Source organism: Phalacrocorax aristotelis, chromosome 3, assembly GCF_949628215.1.
Source record: "Phalacrocorax aristotelis chromosome 3, bGulAri2.1, whole genome shotgun sequence".
Lineage (NCBI taxonomy): Eukaryota > Metazoa > Chordata > Aves > Suliformes > Phalacrocoracidae > Phalacrocorax > Phalacrocorax aristotelis.
In genome coordinates, this window is record NC_134278.1 from 26,920,012 (window position 1) to 26,938,571 (window position 18,560).

Sequence of the window (18,560 nt, forward strand, 5' to 3'; positions counted from 1 at the left end):
ATGGTCCTGTTTTTCACTATGATTCAATGCAATTAAAGGTTTCTGCATATTAGAATTCACTGAAAACAAAATTAATTGCTGTAAGCTTTAAATCCAATGATAAAACAAGGGAAAAATCTCCACATTCCGTAGTTCTGAATCAGAAAGAAGGATTTTCTACACCAACAAGTAGTGGGAAATCAGCATATCAGGTTCAGTGGTTTGGGATGTGGTTCTCTCTACTTACTTTGCCAAGGCCTTTGGAGTTCCTCTCCCTGATTTCTGGCAAAGCAACAGAGAATTTTACCATGGTGTGGACTTCTTTTTCCTGTCCAGTATCTCCTGTGAAGGAGATGGAAGTGATGGGAGAGCACTGTCATAAAACTGAATATTTAGGCGAAAGTGTCTTCTCTTAGTGCGTTCAGGCCATATGTACGTGGTCTTAGCAAGCTGGGGAGGGAGAAACGAGAAGACAGACACAGAATTAGTTGATGGCTCAATGGCCCAAAGAAAATGGGAGAAAATCCTTTCCTTGAATCAGAATTCGTCCCAAATGTTGTTCAGAATTAGCTGCATTTGAGTTAGAAAAGGTAAAGCATGCTTTGTTTTCTTTTTGCAGAGCAAAGGTTCTTCCAATTTGTTATAAGTTGTTAAACAAATACTCTAGGGGGCATATTATGTTCAGATACATTGTTGTTCTACTGAAGTGGAGTTAAACAAAGATAAAAGCAGCCTTGAAATCAATTGAATATGGTTTTCTGTTCCTGGAAAATGGAAAGAATGACAAATTATTGAACAATTTTTCTCCTGTTTGCTGTGCCACACCATTAGGATATAGAGGATATTGACGGTTATAATCAAGGCAGTATTCTGTCTGTTAAAAAAGTCCTTAAGATACAACGACCTGTTAAAAAGACCCCAATGACCACTATAGTTAATAATAGACTTGTAAATTATGTAGACAAAGTAACTAATGTTATTTCAACTCTGATAAAAATAATTTTTATTTGGACAAAAAATTTTAACAAATTTTGTGTTTTGTAGGTGACTTCTCAAGAATCTGGAGCCAAACCACTGACCTTCACATTCATACCATCCATTGGAAGACTTCCAACTCATTTTGAGGTTGTAGATGTCTCGAAGTTCCTTGTAACAATTCCAGATGAGCCAAAGGATCTGAGCAATCAAGAAATTATACATAAGGTAGATTTTTGTTTGCACTAATTTTTCCATACTTTCAAATGATACAGAAAAGTCTGTCCTAAGCATCGCTGAACTGAATCTCTTTCCCTTGAACTGTTTCTTGGCTTGCACTTCATTTTAATTACCAAGCCTATCAGAGGTGCAGAATTGTTGCACAAGAGAAGGCTGATATCTGCTCAATAGAGTGTTTTGCCTTTGGCAGAGTTTGTATTGGAAGCAAACCCTTGCCCACCTCAACACTGTCCTCTGTCAGTCATGCAAAGGCTACATCCTTGGCAGGTGACGGTGGATTCCTTCCTGATCTTCATGGGAGCAAGGGTAGTGTGTGAGGAGTGTTATCACAGGGGACTTGACCAAAAGTTGGCCACTGGATCCTGGTTTCAGCAGATGCCAGTGCTGTCACTTCCAGCAAAGGTGCCAATCCTTTTCACAGCCGTGTAGTAATGCATCAAAGTGAAGCTTGCTTTTTGTTTTTGAAAGCTTGTCCCTGCAATTTCCCGTGACGATGAAGCAAGCAGCACAACATTCCTGGTTCTCCTGCCTTTAACCAGCCCATAGTGTTTGTTATTCCTTTCCTGCCTCACAACACTTACAGCCTCTTATTTTATTCCATGCTGTTTGAGAGTAAACTGGAAACCCTGGATTAATATTAATGCTTATGGTGATTCTTCTCTTGTGTAACAGCTCCTTCCCTGGGACATTGCTGGGGCTGCAGTTGTCGGTGCTAACCAACTTTTTGCAGGAGTTCACAGTCCTCTGACATGAGCATGTTCCAGCATTTTCAGTGGCCTATCTGACTAAAGAAGGGGTTGGTCAGGGCAGAGAATGGGCATGTTTGAAGAGACATGCACTGGAATATTATCCTCAGGATGTCCAATTCATAAGTTACATTTCCAGCCACTCGGCATTGGTTTTGCTGTAAGTAGTGCTCTGGGTAAGGTAGAATCAGGTACTCCTGAACTCTGCCTCCCTCTATTTTTCTGTAGGAAGAGAAAACTTTCCTGGAAGGTGATGCAGTAATAAGGCCTTCATAGCGCTGAATGTCTAAAATGTCTAGAACCTGATGGATATTTAAAAAAACCAACGAACCAACATCAGATAATGAAAATAACACCTCCAAAGTCATACTGCTGGTATCTCCCTTTATGGCTCAATATTTTTTTAAAGAACTGAGTTCCAGGGCCTTGTGGAGTGGCAGTGGATATTTGTCATGACTGTATTCCTCAAGCAGGATTCAAGTATGAGCCCCATCTACAGGCTTTCTTTTGCAGTACACAATACTTCTGTTCTTTTACCTGATTCCTCCTTCAAGAGAAATAAGATTTACCATAGCAGTTTTGGTCATGTATGTGTCATATGCCCAGCTTGCACTACTCATGCTCTCATCCAAAGCATGCTTGAGAAGTTACATACTGGAAGTGGAAATTGCAAAAAATACGAAGAACAATTGTGGTCTGTGCTGAGCAGCTTGAACATACAGTAAAGCTCTCTGACCTCAGATTCTGTCTGCTCTCTTCAGAGAATCCCCTGGCTTAAAGGCCTTTGTTTCTTCATTAATATGTATAGGTTTTGTCCCAGATTTGTCTGTCAGACTCCTCTGAGGAGCATTGTCTGCTCCCATGGATCCCACAGTCCGGATGCCTTCCCATCGTGTCTGGCATAGTCTGGTCTGACAGCTCATTCGGCTTGACTGCACCCTCCTTTTCGGTTCCCGCGCCAGTCCCAGGCTCGGGCCATCACTGTGCTGAGAGTCCCCTGTTGCTCTGTGAGTCGCTGGGAAGGCAGTCCCTGCAGCATTGTCTGGGGGGCTGGAAGCAGGGGGCTTCCTGGGGAGCTGGTTTCTGCTGGGTGCTCATGCCCAGGTCCTTCATTCACCCTCTGCACTTCTGGAGCGCAGTGCCAGCCACCACTGCAAGCCAAAATTACTTTGCATTTTGGGGAACACAAATAAAATGCAGCTAATTGGGATTTATTTTCCTTGTATCTTTTGCAGTCTAATACAGTCTCTGATGAGCTGGCCTTAAAGAGCAGGGCCAGACAAGATTGTGTGTCTGCCATCCATACAGACAGCAGTCGAACAGCTTTTCAGTCCCCAGGGTGTAACTTGAGCAAAGGAGAAATGCAGGAGAATGACCTTTTTAAGGCTGAGTTTATCCTGATTACGGACTCCGGTGATGAAGATGAAGTAGCTGCTGCCTCGAACAACGTTCATCTGCCTTCCAATGGCTGTGGTCCCATCAGCGCTCAGTTGCTGGCCATGTCCCACGTTTCCCCTGGCACCGGGGAAGGGAAACCTCCTGGCAATGGGCATGTTCCAGGTGCTGCACTTTCCCACACCACTGCTGATCTGCAAAAACATCAGGTAAACTGCTCTTTAAATTCTAGAGCGTGCTTTCTAAGCTTTGAGGACATGGACACTGAGTCAGTTTGTAAGGCAGCTTGGCCAATTTGTTCTTTAATTAGCATTGTTGTTGACCATTCCTGTAATGCTGGGACTCTAGGGAGTTGTCTGAACCCTTCTAACTTAACTGCCTTTCCCGATGGCTCTGGTGTGTAAATGGAGCAGGTACTGCAGAGCTATTATTTCTTACTTTAAGAGCAGGTCAACATGACAGCAAGTTAATCAGAAGGTGTAGGTTCCTAGCTAGTCTAGATTGGCTAAGGTTGTTGAAATCAATGGAGCCTGTAGGTCATTTCAATTACGAGCATCAGAGTTCCTAGGCCTATTTTTTTCTCAGCACCCACTGCAGCCCTTTATGCTAGAGAAAGAAGCTGTAAAAATCCTGTTATCCTGATCGTTAGTTAACGCTGGCTTTGCACAGGTGTAATGAACTAATGAAATTTAAAGGTCCATTTTATGTTGATCTTTATAAGGCATATTTATTGACTTATAGAAATTTTAAATTGCCAATGGAAGAACTAAAAAAGCATCTTTGAAATGTTTAATTTTCAAAATGCATCAATCACTTTTACTGCATGAAAAGTTAATATCTGTCATCTTGGAAAGAGCACTCATAGTTTTCAAGTGATGTATTTGCAGTGAAAAACTCTACCTTTAGTAAAACAGCAACATCCTCCTCACGTGGAATAAATTCAGACATTTTGACCTCAACAGGGTTTCATTCAGTTGAAAATGCCATTCTTCATCGATAATTTTAGAAAAAGTTGAGCATGGCTACTTGTTCTTTGAAAATGAATAGGACTTCCTATCTGGTGTTGAAATACTCGTGCTACTCAATTTTTCATCAAATTCAGTATCAATTTTTGACTGAGAAAGTTGTGCATAAGAAATCCAATCTGGTTTGGGATTTACAGCATTATAAAATATTCATTTCTTCCAAGAAACTTCCAGTGAAGTTAGTGAGAATTTTACCTGAGGAAGGTGTAAAGGCATAGATAATTCTATGTATGGGAAGTAGTTTGTAAAAGAATAATTGTCCTAGGGAAATACAAATTTAGTTGAGCACTGTTCAGTATGCAGATTCTGCCAGGCTTACCTGGTTGGTTTCTTTAAAAGCTATTACAGAAATTGGGTGGATTTTTTGTAAGACTATGCAGAAAAATTCATATGCATATTCATTGATTTTCACTGATGTTTTGATTCTTCTTTGGTGTTTCCTTGGGCATCACTCTTTCTGGCTCACTGTCTAATGAAGTATAATCAGTTCAGAAATGAAGGAAAATTACCAAATTATTAAGTAGATGCATTATTTATCTGTTGGTAGACTTCCTATGTAAAGAATTCCATATAGGGGCTACCTTGTTAGTTCTAGGATTATAATGGAAGTATCATGTTCCACTTAAGAGTTCTTATATATAGTATTATGGGTTTCCTGTCAGAGGTGAGAAAAACAAGAACCAGCATTGGGGACTATTGTGTAGTACAGAGGATCACTTTAACTGAACCAGAGGGCTCCCTCAGCTTCATTCATTTCTCACTTTTTTTTAATATTAAAGAAAAAAAAAAAAAGAAAAAGGATTGAAAAGGTGGAAGCTTCTATTGTTCTTTGAGGTGTCAAGGTCCTGACTGATGTTGGAAAATGCTATGCCATATTCAAAGCCTGAAAAAAAAGTTTTAAAAAAATCAGCGATTCTGGTTTTGTGGTCATATTTAGAACTTTTTCGTGAACTGTGCTTTTTATTTTTTAAATGTTAAAGAGAGTCTAGTTATGAGAGAGAGAAGCAAACTGATTCCTGTCCTTGGCATTGCACCCTTTGGAGTGTGGGGGATGTGTCTGCTCCCCTGAATGCCAGGACATTAGCTCAGGTTGGAAAAACTTCTTGATTCACTGGGGGTGATCAATAGCCAGAAGGCTTTTTTAGCTAGTCAGTCACTTGGCATTCCTCTGGCTGGTGCCTGTCATCTGGTTTAGCTTTTCCAGGCAACTCTGTCAAGAGTCCCTACAAATTCCTGCCATGACCAGGAAGAATGCACTTGCCTTTGTTGGGAGAAACTGGACTGTTCTGAATGACACCTCTATTAATTGGGTCTCAGCTTGCAGGATAACTTACTGTGCTGTTCCCAGAGATTTTGTCAAGTTTTCCAGAGTCTTCAGTGCTTCTTTTTGGCTTTCAGGTTGCAGGCTGTGGTAGGTAATTTACTCTATTTTTTCCTGTCTATAATCAAATTCTAATGAGATCAAAGCATGGTTAACTGCCTCCAAGACCAAGTCTTCATCAAGCCACATCCTTTCTCAGATATGATTTCTGCTTTTTGGGCTCTCCATTTGTCACACTCTTTCCCTTTTCCTATTTGACCAGCACATCTCTCAGGGCCGTGCTGGTATAAGTAACCACATTTTTTTTGCCCTTCCAAAACAATGTGATCTTGCCAGAAAGCCCACTTGCCTTGTGTCCAGCTTGGCTTTGCCATTTCAAACATGCAGAAGGTCTCCGGGGCAAGACTCAATACTAAGATTAAGACCTCTTTGATATTTCTGGGATCATCATCTATGAGGCAACAAGATCTTTTGCAAGTTCCTTGATCCCTTCATGCCAAGGTAACCTTGCCATCTATTTCAACCTCCTTTATATGTTTTTGGGAAATGTATATCTGAGGTGCTCCTGAGAAGAGAATAAGGCTTGCAGTTGAATCACAGACCAAAGGAACACAAATCTACTTCTGTCACTCACTTCATCTACACTAATCTAGTACAACTACAGGAGTGTCTTAAACCAGTAGAGAAATTGAACTGATCAATGGAAGTTGTTATTTCTCATCTACTGGCACTGGTGAGGCTGCACCTGTAAAACCATGCTCAGTTTGGTGGTCCCTCACCACCAAATTCAAAAGAGATGTTAAGAAGGGAATGGAATAGGAGTCCAGCACAAAGCTGGGGCTGGGGCACACATGAGCTGAGTCTGAGGTAGCTAGCTTTGTTGACTCCCACCAAGAGGCAGTCAAGAAGGTATCTAGGAACAGCCCACAACTACTTGGAAGGCAGTTACAGAGATGACAGAGCCAAACTCTTCTCTGCAGTGGCAAGTGAGACAGCAATAGCCGCAAATTGAAGCATGGGAGATCCCAGCTGGACATCTGAAGAAGCTTCCTCACTGGGAGGTGGTGCAGTGCTGACACAGGCTGCCCGGGGGTGCTGGAGCCACCTCCGTTAGGGGCTTTAGAGACGTGGTGAGACCCAGCCGCAGCTGACCTGATCTGCTGGTGTTGGTGAGAGTCCTGTTTTGAGTAGGAGGCTGGACTAGATGACCTCAAGGAGCCACTTCCAACCAACTTTTATATGATTCTCTGATCCTGTAAATAAAAGGGTGATAATCTATAGATGTATTTAACACTGTATACAATAGCAAAATCTTTTCAGAAAACTGGAATAATAGCTCAGTTAGCTCAGCGTATAAATGTTCAGTGGTGTTCAAACCAGAAGACTACAGCAAAATATCTTTATCATACTTACAGGAGAATATTTATCATCTGTTACCATGATCATTTTCCTAGCTGCTTATAAATCTTTCTTATTAAGTTTTAACTAATTAGAAGTCATTGCCCATCTTGCTCTTTATTACGGAGTTTCATATTTGTTCCTCATTTTGTTTTAATCTGTTGTCTTGGTAAGGGAAATTTATCTATTCTATTTTGAAATACAGAGATTTTATTTGCCAGTTTTGTTTTGGTAGTTGATCAACTCATTATTAAATTCATCAGGCTTCTCCAAATTATCAGATATATTACCATGCTGCTTTTTAACCTGTTAAATGATTTTCTGTTTTGTGACATACTTAGCAACAATTTTTCATAATGCTTAATTATTGGTAAATTATTCTCAATTTCCAGTATTTTTTCTTATTCTTAATTAGCAGGTTTTTTAATGAGAGTCATAATTTCTTAGTCCAATAGAATACATGGTATCATGGGCATTAATTTTTACATTCTAACATTTGCACTGTATACATCCATTGGCTTTCCACTTCGAAATGGGGCATCTCAACACACATATAAAATAAGCGGAAGTTAGTGTGGTTGTAAAGGCATTCTAATGATTAGTGTTTATTTCTATAAATCCAGGCTTTTCTGATGGTATCTTACACAGAAAATATCTTCAGTTTACAGGGCTTGCTATTTGTTTGGTATAATTTAGCAAGAAGAGATCACTTTCTTTTGTTATACAGGCTAATAGGATTCTGCTGTGCATATTTAGCCCATATTTAGCATATTAGGTATAGTTTAGCCTTTTAAAGCCTGTAAGTCTTGCTCTCCTGTCACAGCTTCTTCCAGCACGCTTCTTCAAGCTCTCACTTGAAAATTATATGTTTTGTACTTATTTTTGTTTTGTGATGTATCAGTACTATATGATATAATAATAATAATAATTCCTCTCTCTTATGGGGAAGTTATACGGATTAAAAAATAGAATTCATAAACTGAGCCAAAGCCATGTGCATGTTGTGTAGGTAGAAACTGGATGCTATAATTGTCTTTTATAGAACTGCTTAATCTTTTCAATGTATTCGACAATAGATAAATAGGTGTTCTTATATTTAGATGAAGTTTGTAGGGATTAGAGTCGATTTCCCTGCTTTCAAACTGCTCAGTCAAAAGTTGGGTGATAATTTGTAGCCTTTTGGCTTTACAGCTGACTTGGCTCACTATTTCATCCTGATTTATTTTATTCATATTGTGTATATCCCAGTTTTTAATTTCAGTATTATAATAACTTGGAAGATTTTGAAAGAATTTCTTTCTTTCGAAGCATAAAACTGTATAAAAGGTTGATAATATACTTGTATGCTTTAATTAGTTTTGACAAATCCTAATTAGAATAGACCTAAGAAAAAAGGATCTCATGAAAGAGCTCATTACTGGTTTATTAGTGTATTGTAAGGCTGTGGAGAAGGGGATAAGGACTCTTACATGCCTGGAAACTGACGAATGCACTGCTCTGTGAATGACAAGAAAAGTGAAAAACAAACTATGTCTGATTTAAGTAGTTCTGAGCAAATTTCTTGTTCTGCAATCACAGTGCTGGAGAAGGTGTTGTTTACTGAATGTGAAAATGAGTACTTGACTTGCATCTCATTTACAGAAAGGCTACTTTCCACTGAACTGGTAAAGTGAGATGGGACAATATTGCAATTTTCTCACTTTCTGTTGCATTTGTGTAATATGAATGACATCATATGATTCTGGACGCTGATGGCACAGCTGTCTTGAGTTTTACCTAAAATGAAAAATACTGTAGCCTTGAAGCTTGTTTATGTCAACAAAACTGAGGTCTCATAAAAATAAAGTAATACACAACTTGTCTGCATTCAGTCGCCTCCCCTGAGAGCTGTATCCATCAGGCTGTATCCCTGAGTTTGACAGCCCTGTGCTTTTAACCCACAGAGCAGTACTGAGGGAAACACTATATGCATGACCATAGGACTGAAATGTGGGGTGCTTAACAGTTCCACAGGTTCCACCTATATTAACATTTCTGTTTTTCTTTTTTCTCCAGTTAATTTCTACTCTTTCCACCTCTGATCATCTTTCCTCTAAACCACCTGCTGTCCACTTAATTTCTCCAACTAATCAGAAAGTAGTGTGTGGTGCCAAGGTTAACCTGAATCAAGCCTCTTCGCTGGAAGACTCCCGTAACATCTGTCAGTCAGCAACTGGGTTTTCTAAGCAAGATTCATCTCTCTACTTTCAGTCTGCTTCCCATAGTTCATCCCCCTCCATGTCTAAAATATCTTCTTCTGCATCAGATAGTTGTTACTCCACTCCTCAAATTTATGATAACCTGCAAAAAACAAGTCTCTATACCCCTGGCTGTGTTTGCAGAATGGGAGACTTTACCACATACTCCATTCCAGCAAAGAGCCTGAGTCTTTCCCCTGATCCTCCATGTTCAGCTGAAATTCAAGGCTCTTCAGCTCAGCCTTTATCCCCCAGTTCTTCCAAAAGATTGAATGTTTTGTCTCCTGTCCCTGTGCATATAAGAACACATTCATTATCTCCTACTCCTAAACCTTTGTCTCCACCCTCTCTTTATGGCTCCTCTTCAACCATATGTAGTATAAATGAGCCTTTCACACAAATGTCATCTAGGGGAAATTTAGCAAAGTCAGGAGTCAGATCCCCTCTGCCGACTAGACTGACCCTCTTAACTGCTATTTTGAGATCAGGCTCTTCTCAGCAAAGACCACTTTCCCCTGCTTCTTGTCCCACGTTTTGTCCTAACTCCCTTTGTTCCTCAACACTTGCAATAGATCAAAAGTCCGAAACAACTCCCCCAACCCCCAACAAATCTGTTTCAAGTCCTCCTATAAGGCCAGATTCTCCCAGCAGAGAGGAATATTATCTTTCAGGATGGGCTCGGCATCCACCTTTACCCTCCAAGCCTCATCCCACCTCTAGAGCGAGATCCCTTTCTCCTAAAAAGCACTTTCCAGTCAGAACGCTTTCTCCAGATTTCCGAAGTCCTCTGTCATCCCCTGTCTCCTCCCATAGAAAATCAGTTGCCTCTCCAGGTTTGCAGTCTACACTGCCTCCTCTGCATGCCCCAACACCCTTTTCCCTCTCACACCCTACCTCTCCTTCTCCAGAAGGGCTGCAGTATGCTGCCTCCAGGTCCTGGGTACCTCAGAAGTCTCAAAGAGTACACACTTACTCACCCATCTTTACCTGCCGGTCATATCCTTTGCTTTCTTCTACCAGTCTTAGTAGTGTGTTTTCCCCCACCCTAGAAAACCACTCATCTCCTTCCCCAAGTCTTTTGCATTCAGCTTCTAGTTCTAAATCAGATTCATCCCAAACATCTGTTCAGGAGATGAGTGTCTCCTCTCCTACCCCTTCAAGTGTCTCAAAGCAGTGGTATCATTCACAGCCTTATTTTACTCTACCGGTTCCACAAACTGGTAATATTAATTCCCATCCACTGCAGCTTAATTCTTCATGGGTGCACACAAATTATAGGTCTAATTCCTCCTCTCCAAGACCTGAACAATCTGCCACCTCACTGGTGGTAAAATGCAGATCTCCTGTCTCAGACAAGCCACCAGGCACACTGCCATCAAGATCCAGAGAGCTGACTTCACCACAATCTTTTTCCCTGTCTCCTGACCACGAAAACATCAAACCCAAGGTACCCTTGGTGCATGCTTATTTTCTAATTGTTCTTTGTCCCTGTAGGAAAGTCACATCTGTGTTGCACAATGCTAGTAAAATAAATGAGCTGTGGAAAAAATGTTTAAAAAGGAACTGTTTTTGTACTGATAGTGAAGATAGCAAACACTAAATCTTGCCTTATTGAATTGCTAGCAATATGCTCTTTATTATGGGGGAAAATGCTGTAGGAATCCTTTAGCATAAAAATAAAACGCTTTATTCATGAGTGGGAGGAGATACTACTAAAGATAATTTTGTGTCCAGTGGCTCATATATACATTTGGTGTACTTATTTTTGAAGCTTACTTAAGACACTGGTGTGCCAAAAATAAACCATAAAACATGTTCTATACACCCCATACTAACTTAAATCCACATGTATTGCAATTAAAGTAATAGAGGTAAGGTGGTCTTAGGTGCAGGGCTGAGCTAGAAGCAGCTTAATCTGATTGATGTGAACTGGCTGTTCAGTGGCTGTTTCCCAAGCACTCCATCCCACCTGTCCTCCCCACTCCCCAGAAGGCTGCACTCACCCCAGCAGTTCTGCAGCTCTCTGGGACCAGCCTAGAGGCACAGCTGAGCTAAGCCTGATCAAGGGCTATGTGGCCAACAGCCAGTGAGGGAAGACAAGGACAGCCTCCTGCTTCTTCCCTTTCATTGGTACGCCTCTCATCTTGTTGTGCTAGACAGAGGTCAAGGGGAAAAAAAAGCCAAGCTTCCTACACGTGGGCTACTGCAAATATGAAAGTCTCATACTTGATGATGGATTGGCCAAGGTCCTGCTGTTGGTCATCCACCCAAAGGCGGGAGAGTCCCAGCAGAGTGAGAATAAGCAGTGATGTTGATTGCTGCAGGAGTGCTTGGAAGCCAGTCATACTGTAAACCTAAAGATGAATCTCAAGAATGGGAAGGGGAAGGAAAGAAAAGCTGATCAAAAAACATGCAGCAGGTAGGTCAAACCAAAAGGAACTGCTATGCAAAGAACAAGAGCTGGTGGTGGAAGACATTAGAGCTGCAGAAGCCTTCCAGCCTCTTTTATCTTATATTTGCACTCCATACTTCCTTTGTGCCTCCTCTTGCTGATATCTGAGCTCTGCCCATCACAGAAAGGCTATCATAGCTTATTGATTTATTTGTTCACAGCACAAAATTACAGCCTGGTCTGCCAGATCAAGTTGTGTCAGATGTGTTCCTAACAGCTTGGCCATGGCTGGGGTGACCTGAACTGCTTGGAAAATGTTAATTGAAAATGAGAGGTTTAAATCAGCACAAAGCAGCATTTGTCATGAATGGTTCTTTTAAAAACCCAAACAACCCAAGAGGAACCTTTGTGCCAAACACAGCTGTACAGTGTCGCTACACCCTGTCAGTGTTACTTAATGAAACAAAAAGATAAATGAAATTGTAGAAATTCCAAGAAAAAAGCCCCTGAGACAAAACTGGAAGGCATGACTGAGCCTGCAGATTGCAAAGCAGTTGCAGTTTCTGCTAGTCAGTGCAATGAGCCCTGTGAGAGTCTCTGGTGGTAAGGAAATTCTCTGCTTGTGACACAGAGCTATTGCCTGGGTTTATATCTGCAGAATTTATTAGACCCTTTCTGTCCTCCCTACTGTCCCTTTTCCTGCTAATTCTGCTTTACCAGGTGATATGGTGACACTTTTGAAACTGCCCCACTACCCCACTGAGACTGAGAGAGTGTCCACCAGTTTAACAGACTCGGACCATTAGTCTGGTGCAATTTTTAATCATGAAGACTAAGCTGGCTCCACTGGGGATGTGGAAGATCTGAAATCTCTAAATCAAATGCAGCTGGGTGTTCAGTGCAAGAAAGTTCTCTTGTGGCTTTAAAATGTGAGGCTGAGACTTCATTTACTGTTAATGATAGTGTGCATTCAACACCCCCCTTTCCTCCTGCTTTCATTTATTTCCATACCTTGTTTACAGCACAGCTCAATGAAGTTGCTGATGTGTTAATGGTACCAGTCTTTCTGATAACACTCCAGACTCAAATCTCAGTATATTTCCAGAGAAAAAAGGAAAAGATTGAAGAGAGATAACATTAACATCCTAGGCAGCATTTAGGTTTCTTTAGTAACAATCAGCTCAACTTCAGATCTAGACAAAAAGCAGGTTGCGCCATCTGATGACTGTTGCTGCATGACAAAATTTTTGCATGGATGGATGGGCTAGGTGAATATCAAGGGAAAAGCACAACATCTAGAATTGCTTGACTTTGGCATGTATGATTTTGCAACCTTGATGTTGCTTCAACAGTGGTAGAAGCAACGTTAAAACATATATTAAACCACCACCTATTAAACTGGAATTTTGACATTAGATGTACTTTTCAATATTCACATAAAACTATTTCATAGCATGATATCAAAGCAATCATGCAAAAAGGATTCTTTAATGGAGAGCTTTTATATGTCTATGCCTATGTAGGCACCAATTCATGCAAGTCAAAGAATAACCTATGAACTTATTTAACTGTTTGCATTTGTATATATAAACACATGTGCTTTCCCATGCTTTATATATTTCTCTTTATGCTCATAAATGATTTAAAAATATGACTGTTTTGCAAAGTGAATATAAACATAAATCCACAGATCAGTGTGAACTGTAGGTGACCACAGGAAATAAAACCCCTCTCTCCCTGGACTTTACAGACACTTTTACAGTGTCCTGATGGACCTAATACAGCAAAACAAACAGCAGGATGGAGTGGAGACAGATAAAATTGCTGATTCTGCTGTAACAGATTAGAATAAAGCCTTCTGGCTGTTGTTTGAAAATTCTTTGCAGTGGTTTGGCGGGATATCATTCCTACTTATGCTTTAATTTTTCCTATTTCGATGTAGCACAGGAATGCATGTAGATCTACCCCAAACAGCTACGGAACAAACTAACTGTAGCACCACAGAGCTCAGCACAGCTGCAAAACATACCACAAAGCAGGAAATATTCCCCATGGGGAGCTCTACACTCTCATGGTTAGTCACTGATTTTAATGCTTTACAGGTATGTGTCTAGCACAATTTGCAATGCCCTCTGGGTGCCCTAGGTGGTCATTTCAGCAAGAAAAGTATGATATTTTCCAAAACTCCCCAGCCTGATATTTTCCCAAGGTTTGATATTGCAGTTTGTTTCCTTCTGACTGGATCGTGATGCTGGCCAGCAGACCTAACTGTCCATGGCTATGTCCATGGCTAAATACTGCTAGATTCCTATGAACAAGATTATTAAATGTATTTAGGCATCGAAGAACAATTTTAAGTAATGCGAACTAAACTGTCGAGAATCATATTCATATAGATGAGAAACTGAAAGACTTCTACTCATCTCAGACGCTGTATCAATAGCACATTGCTCACAGGTCCTACAGCATCTGGAAGTGATAAAGCACATTAAAGCAGTTTAGAAACTTTTACACTTTAACAGCTTGACATGTCTTTGTTTAGTTCATATACCAGTACAACTAACTTCAAAGTGGTCACAGTATTCTTGTCATGTAAGATGCCCATCTCATCATATGTAGAAGCCCATGGGCTAGTGAAACATTGCACTTCATTTACATGTTCAATTATATAATTTTCTTGACTGAATATCAATTATAAGCAAACAAGGACACATTTTGTGGATATGCCAATTTTAATATTTGGAATTTTGGTCTTCCATCCACTTCAGTGAGCAATATTTTATGTCTTATCTGCATATAGATTTTGTATATACGCAAATATATATATGAACTTACACACATTTATAGCAGTGTTGCTGTCTAAATGTTCAAAGGGCAAGATTCAACCCACATGACTTTTGACATTTGAAAGTTAGATATCCAAACACAGCTTGGGCAATTATATTATACCTAATGAAGAGAATATGGTGTATGTACAAGATGATTTTATTTTACCTTTCTAGGTGCCTATTTTGGGATGAGACAAATTGTTCCGCAGAAATGCCTATGACTATAAAAGGCATTAGTTTTGACTGAAACAATTAAATGGCAGACATCCAAGTTAGAATCACTAAATCTCATATAAATCACTACCACCCCCCGAAAAAAAAAGTGCATTTCCAGTGTTTGCATTCATCTGCTTTGTCAGACTGTTCATTCAATATGATTATTATGATTACTGACTTCTTGAATGTCTGTCAGTCTCCAACTTCTGACTAAGAAGTATAAGTAAAGTTGAGAGCAAACATAGTAACATGTCTAGAAAGAATTAAATGGTGGCATCCTACAATATTTCAAGAGAGGTGCAAGGATGATATAAGTTTCTCTTATCTGAATTAAAATTTTGGCCCCTCTGCTGTCATCAATCAAGACTTTTATGAGATATAAAGAAAAGAAAAAAGTGACAAAAGAATGAGCCAAAGTACAGCATGCTGCTCAGCCTGTTATCTCATAATCACCAATATTCACTGCTGCAGACAGCAGGACATTAAAAAACCTAGGTGATACATAGGCATTGTGTTGTTGCAACGTGTCTGCAAGACAATTGGAATTGTCTTTCATTCTGTTGTACCTTTCCCCTCTCTCCCCCTCTCTCCCCCCCACCCTGTTTTATGTCTCTTCCTGCTTTCTGGTTTACCATTTTAGCAGTACAAGATCAAGACAAGCTACAAGGCATTTGCAGCAATCCCTACAAACACATTACTTATGGAACAGAAGGTTAGTGTTTGCTCAAAGACATGGGAATTGCGTTGTATATTTGAGACCGTTCAACTTTATGTACATATTCTGACATTTCTGTGGGGGATATCGCAGAATGTAAGCTCTGGGAACTAAGTACTCAGCATTATAATTTCAACCATTTTTCAGGGTCAACTACTTTCCACTGAAGATCAAAGCCTTCACTAATCTGAATTTCTGCAAATAAATTCACTGAAAAAAAAAAGTCCTAAAGGAATTTCCATTTATGGCAACACCTCAAAGTCTGTTTTGTTATAGGAAAGTGTCCGGAGCACTGCTATTGTGGGACCTACCAATCAGTAGGTCTTGGTCAGTTAACGGTTATTCAATGGCTATGCTTATACCAGTAAATTTAACATCCCAAGATATGCAAATTTGACCAGCCGTATTGTTAAACAGTGAGAATGGTCCTGGCCATTGCACTGGCCTCTGTTAACTACCATTCTCCCAAACAACTTCCCTGAGCACTTCAATAGTTAGCATGGGCCAGGGGTCCATTCCGTGTGTAGTCTGGGGTAACAGTCCTTTTCTGGTAGGGTGCTAGATCCAAAGAACAATCTTCAGTGCATTTATTTACTGCTAAAGACACAGCCAGTAAAGGCTGGGTTGTATAGTCTTTATTTAGATAATACAACTTTGGAAGTCAATTGAAAAATTAAATTTTGTACGAGGGATTCAAAGTAGCCACCAAAGTCTATTTTTAAAAAACTTTTTCCAAAATAGTTTTGCACAAAAGAATAGCCCCCTAAGTTTAACAAAAATTTTCTATGACGAGCAATGAGCTAAGTGTCTTATATGTTTAAAGACATGCTTAATCACTCTGACATACAGTTTATAGCTTTATAATAAAAATATTTCCATTCAGGACCTAGTTCAGGAACTTAGCCTCTGATTAATTTTTGTAAGATTAAGCATACCTAACTACGCGCTGAAATATGTAGTCACATACACAGCTCAGCTGATTTCAGTAGAAGTTTGCAGACCCTAAAGACATTGGAGAGGGTGAACTTGACTATGTAAAAATTTTGAAGATGATAATTTTGTCCTTGAAATATTACTGATTGTGGTCTAGTAGTTATCAGTTAACTGCTATAAGTAAGTTTGTTTGTTTTTTTTTTTTTCAAAAAAGAGAAATTTCTTTCTTCTCCAATGTTCTTTTAAATCTGAATGATTTTTTTTAATAGTTTGCATAAAACCTGATCCTTCCCTTACTTAAATCTTGACTGTACTAATGAAGGTTATGTCTGCTTTAGCATGCAATGTGGTCCAATAGAAATGGCTCTGTAGAGGAAAATAGCTTATGCAGGGGATCCTATGACCCTACAGAATGTATTTTTAGAGGGTTTTATTCGGGTAGAGTGCCTGTTAGTCGCTAGAAACATTTGGTGGACTCCTGAAGTGCCACTTCATGGTTGACTTAATCTGAAAGGCATCCAGTTTGTGCACTCCAAGACTGCACCATTCTGCAAACCAAGCAGGTAGGTGACTTTGAGCAGGGTATTTACTCTAAGAGCACACTCCTGATGTGAACTTGTGGGTTAATGTCAGCCATCTGATTGCACTTTTTCAGAAGAAAGGAGATTCCTTTTGATGGTGTTGCTGATGCTTTCTGGGGCATTGACTCACAACCTGCACGTTACTTATCCCCAGTACATAAAACTGAATTTTATGATCTAATGCCAGTATCTGTAGAAAAAGTAATGACTCAAGAGATATCTGCGTTTAGATAGACTTTTGGTTATTCACCACTTTATTGAAATGCTAGCCTTGGTGTATCCTTCACTAGCGAAAGCACAGTCATGTAAAACTAGTAAGAAATCAATTTTCTGCTACAGGAGTTGCCTTCAGGAGAGGCTCTTGACTAATTTAGTTTGTAAACTGTATGTTTCAGCATGGCCTGGCTACATGCTTTCTCTCATCTTGGGAATTATGGATAATAATCTCCTATTGAACTGTACCAGCAGTTAATTATAGTGCTCCTAAGCTAGTCCTGTTGTGTTAGCTGACGTGCATTTAGAGTATAGATCTTAAAGGAAGCATGACAGAGTCACATGGCACACACAGGCCCTGTTGTACCAAGCCCTAATATCCAAGTATTCTCAAAAATATCGGGGACGGAACTAGGAAGGAACTCATGCGATGTTGTAGCTCAATGACAGTAATTATGTTGCTCCCATTTTATGCAATGCATTTTATACATTGGATTAAAAAGAGAGAGATTCAAGACAATAAGATTTTAACATAAGTGATGTTTTATTAATATTAAAATAACGGTTATGTGGAGAAGAGGTTTTTGAGTGGCTTTTTTTTTTTAAGCAAGAAAGGAAGGAAGGGACGTAATATCTGCAAGGCACAGCTATTACTGAGCTGAATGCACACTTAGGAATATATCATCTGCCTAAAGTGCTAAAAAAGTGTTTTGTTATGCGATTGGACTGGAAACGCACATTCTCAGAAGTCAACCTTTTCCACTGTGTGAGTAATTATATTACTTAATTTGAGTGGTCATGAGAAATAAGATCAGTCAGAAATGTGATGTGGGCGATCCTAGTGAAAGTTCATATGCAGTATAATTAGATCCCATGATAAAAATATGCCATTGATAAGTCATGTAAGGTACAATGATTTGTCTGCCTCCAAATTTTCTCCTTGTTTCTAGCTTTCTTTATCAAGTCCATTTTTTCTTTTATGTGTGTGTAGATGCTTTAATTTCAGCCAGCATTTTTCAACTTGTTATGAAACCTTTAGGCTGTCAACATCTTAATGTTTTTTTCTAGAACGCATTCTTCTTACCCTCCAGTACTCTTACTCAAAGTGGGTTGTTCAAATCTGTGCTCATTATCAGAGAAGAAAAAGCTTATTGACTATATATGTATATACTTTGGCAACACCAGAAGTGGCTTAATCTCATCAAATTTCATACCTGGAATGCTTTCCAGCTGTTTGAGTTTGTATGAACCTGATGTTCCTTGCATCACCTGTGCTCTGCTCAGAAAAAGCCCGGTCCAGGATATCTCTTGGAAGATTGGGCTGTGACTTCCTTCACAGCCAGAAGAGCAAAATCTTGTTTTTAAG

At 39.7% G+C, this 18,560-nt stretch overlaps 1 protein-coding gene across 5 annotated transcripts in view; it reads left to right on the plus strand.

The window, feature by feature from the left end:
- The window catches only part of MLIP (muscular LMNA interacting protein), a 115,751-nt gene that overhangs the window by 47,603 nt on the left and 49,588 nt on the right, over positions 1 to 18,560 (plus strand). For 4 of the 5 annotated variants that reach the window (XM_075086988.1, XM_075086984.1, XM_075086986.1 and 1 more), the window contains exons 2-5: positions 1,024 to 1,182; positions 3,176 to 3,544; positions 9,135 to 10,763; positions 15,393 to 15,464. In XM_075086988.1, coding sequence (XP_074943089.1) covers positions 1,024 to 1,182; positions 3,176 to 3,544; positions 9,135 to 10,763; positions 15,393 to 15,464 — 2,229 coding nt within the window. The remainder of the gene's footprint in view (positions 1 to 1,023; positions 1,183 to 3,175; positions 3,545 to 9,134; positions 10,764 to 15,392; positions 15,465 to 18,560) is intronic. The other variant, XM_075086989.1, reaches the window with a different exon arrangement.